The sequence below is a fragment of the Metopolophium dirhodum genome, chromosome 1 (assembly GCF_019925205.1).
Source record: "Metopolophium dirhodum isolate CAU chromosome 1, ASM1992520v1, whole genome shotgun sequence".
NCBI lineage: Eukaryota > Metazoa > Arthropoda > Insecta > Hemiptera > Aphididae > Metopolophium > Metopolophium dirhodum.
The window spans coordinates 37,957,978-37,962,079 of record NC_083560.1 but is presented as its reverse complement, the minus strand read 5'-3'; the positions used below and the strand labels follow the sequence as shown (position 1 = coordinate 37,962,079).

The 4,102-nt window shown below is 27.8% G+C and overlaps 1 protein-coding gene across 1 annotated transcript; it reads right to left on the bottom strand.

Annotated features, from left to right (window-relative positions):
• Window positions 1–787: 787 nt before the first annotated feature.
• LOC132937901 (general transcription factor II-I repeat domain-containing protein 2-like) lies at window positions 788–1,477 on the bottom strand. Its single transcript, XM_061004497.1, has one exon. The coding sequence runs from the start codon at window positions 1,475–1,477 to the stop codon at window positions 788–790; it is 690 nt and encodes a 229-aa protein (XP_060860480.1).
• Between the last annotated feature and the right edge of the window lie 2,625 nt (window positions 1,478–4,102).

Sequence of the window (4,102 nt, the reverse complement as noted above, 5' to 3'; positions counted from 1 at the left end):
ATACAATTGTATTTTGTATCTTGTATTGTGTATTTAAATCAGGAACTGGAACCTTTATGATTTAATCGGTTTGGGTTTAGGTTTTGGTTCTCAAAAACCCAAAATTTCGGTGTCGGTTTTAAAAATATCAAATTTTGTTTCGGTTTCGGTTAATACCGGCTTTAATCCGTATTATATGACTTTTTTTTTATTTTATTTTTATCAATAAAGTACTACTATATAAAAAAATGAACATATTAATAACCTCTATTTAGTGACAGGTATTTGTAATTAAGTGTAACTATTTCAGAATTTAGGTAATATTATAAAAAATGAGTTATTAAAAATAATAAATTAAAATCAATAAATTAATTTTAATATTTAAAATAAATAAAAATTATTATTAAACAAAAATAAGAACGAACTGTTGACATATTTGGGTAACCCATGTTTCAGTTTGATATTAAAATGTATAACTTATGTATAAAATATAAATTTAAACAATATATTATAATACGCTGTAACGAAGACGGAAGAACAGTTCAATAGTAGGTACAGTTGAAGTGTCGTACAGAGCATAGTATAGAGCAGTGGTCGGCAACCTTTTTAGACTCCCGGGCCACATTCATAAATTAAAAAAAGTTCGCGGGCCAGACAAAAATTAAAACTTTATATTCCAAATTATTTACTAAGAAAAAAAATAACTGTTTAAAACTTTAAAATAATAGATTAATAGAACATAAAAATTACAGTTTTTAATAATATTATTATAATATAAAAGTATGGAAATTACAACTGCTTAATAGGCTTAATGTGATTTTTGTTGTTGGATATTGTTTATTATTTTTTCAATTTCCACATTAAAATTACTTGTGCTGGCTCTAAGTACACGGCGGAGATGATCATCGGTTAAGCGTAAACGGTATGGGTTTTTAATTTTTTTCATATGAGAAAATGCCTGTTCACATACGTAAGTGGATCCAAACATACTGAAGTATTTCGCAGCTATATTTTTAATTTTTGAAAATGATGCAGGAAGTTCAGCGAAAAAAAGTAAAGGCGATGCTTTAAATGAGTCTTTTAAGATATCTTGTGGCTGCAAATCTATTATTTCCATTTGAAGCTCAACAGGTATATCTTCAACATCAATATTAAACGGATTGGCGAGTAGTTGAAAATATTGAGAATGTCGTTTGAAATCTTGAAATCGATTATTAAATTCTTGTTGAAGTATCGAAATAGCTTCAACAAATTTAACTCTTGATAATGAAAATTCTGACGATTCAAAAAGTTTTTTACAATTCGGAAAATGTGTTAATTCATTTTTTTCAATGTGAGTTTGTAATAGCTTCAGTTTCATTTCAAAAGATTTAATATGAAACCACATATCAGGAATAAGTTGATTTTTACCTTGTAGTTTTATGTTGATTTCATTTATATACTTCAATATGTCAACACAAAAAGCCAGTTCAGAAATCCAAGTTTGATTTTCAAGCATGGAAGCGTCCTTTCCTTTTTCTTTAAAAAATTATATATTTCCTGACGTAACATGAAAAACCTTTCAAGTACACGACCTCTGCTTAACCATCTAACTGCGGTGTAGTACAATACATCGCCATATTCTGCATTAATTTCAATCAAAAAACTTTGAAATTGTCTATGATTCAGTCCATTGCTTCGTATAAAATTGATGATAGATACTACTTCTTTCATTATTGAATCCCAAGACATAATTTTGGCACAAAGTGCATGCTGATGAATAATGCAATGAAAAAATAGCGGTGGTGACAATTCTTTTAATTTCATTTCATTAATAATAATAGCTTGCAATCCAATATTTTTGCCTGTCATATTTCTTGCTCCGTCAGTGGTTATGCTAACCAACTTATTATTACTAACTTAATTATAAATCCATTATTATATGACTGATAGAAACGTTCAACTATATGTATACAATATGATTTTTTTTGATATGATATTCAATTAAATTTCGTTGTTATAGAATTTAAAGCGGGCCGTATTTAAGAGACTCGCGGGCCGGATGCGGCCCGCGGGCCGCCGGTAGCCGACCACTGGTATAGAGTAAAGATTTAACGATACCTGCATTAGGTATTAATATTATCAGGCATATTAGTAAGGTAACAATTATAATTTATATGACAACTTACTCTGAATTCTGAAACACTTGTAAACGTCTTAATTGCTATTATTTTCAGAAATTCTACATCAGCTATTGCGAATTGCGATTTGCGATTCAATAATAATATTGATATCGATTACATGGAAATTAGAATTTGGATTTTTGGTATTTCTTTTATGACAATTTGGCCTACACATAATAGTATTCTTATTTCTTAGCATTGATAAACTTTTATAAGTCTACGATTTTCTAATTATTTATTATTACTAATAATATTATTCATTACCTACTTACACCATAGATAAATGATCTATTGGATTTTGGAACCGAAAAAACCAAAAAAAACCGTAAAATCCTGTGCATCAAAATATAGGTTTCGGTTTCGGTTTCGGTTCCTAAAAAATGTATTTTAGGGTTCCGGTCCGGTTTCGGTACCTACCAAAATTTTCAAAAGGTTTCTGTCCAAAACCGGTCAATTTCGGTATGGTTTCGGTCCCTGATTTCAATATTTTTTTTTATTTGTTTCTAATATCTTTTTATGATTAAGATAACGTAGTTATACTAAATATATAGTATGTTTAATATAGACAGATGATCTTCACAAGATGAAAGAATAGTCGGCTTAAATCACAAAATATAAAACTGCATCATAAATATGGAAGAATTTAACACGCGATTAAGTTCTATAATTGAGCCTAATAATTAAATTAAATAATCGAGCACTAACGTCCAGACTTTTATAATATCTGACTAAAGCATAAAATACTGTAGGTATATCAGAGATGTTTATTGGTTACACATCACAATATTTAACGCCCATAAACAAACATAATTAAATGTCAGTTTTTACATGTTTACTGTTGTAATAAATAAACTTATATTGTCTCAAAAACATCTTATTATTATGTTCAAAACTTTGAAAAATATCGTTTTTAATTTTAAACAATTAATAACAACTACTGTCCTATCAATAATAAAACTAATTGTTTACCTAATATACAAAATATTTGATATTCTTACAAAAATAATACAACGGAATCATTTAACGGAAATAAGATATAACTTTAAAAATTGCAAAGCATACTATTAACATATTGTGGTACAAAGAGTACAAAACATAATATTATGGTTATTTTACTAATATATGTACAATAATATGTACATATGTGCATAGAGCCACAGAACGTAGTTATACAATAATATATTGTATGTTTAATATATAGACAGAAGACCAGTCAGACAAGTCCGCAGTTGTCATAGACATGAGAAATTTTGAAATCCGGCTGACAAATCTTAATATTTAATTTTTAATAATCTTAAAATTAATGACAAGTCTTAATCAATAATTATAATTAAGACGATTAAATACGATTTCATCGTTTTGTTTTAGACATTCACGGACAACGGTTTGGCTCAAACTTCTTTTAAGTCTCCTTCGAAGTATTCTCCTAATTATTCTTCAAAGTCTTGTCCTAAGTCTTCTTCGAAGTCTTCTTCTAAGTAATCTTGGAAACAAGGTATACGGACATCAAATGATCCTCAAAACGCCGTGGACAAATGTCAGTGGAATCACACATACTGCAGAGATCCAACTGTCCCTGAACATCAAGTATAGAGCATAAGAATCATTTTATAAAATAAACTACCTATATGAATTATAAATTATAATAGTGCTGAAATTTAATATAACAATTTTAGAAAAAAATCGTGGTTAGTATGTTAAAAACACGATTTCATGGTGTCACCCTTGTGTGTTAAATTTAGGTATTTAAATAGAAATTTAGAAAATAATATAAAATGTGATCATTATATATAGTCATTCGCTTTCTAATCTTATGAACAATTGTTTTTCCCAAGAGTATTATTTTTTTTAAATATCACTTGTTTTTTTTATCTTATATTGATTTTTCTGTTAGTCATTATTCTTCATTGTGCAATGCATGGAATATTATTTATCGAAATAAAATAAAAAAATATATATTA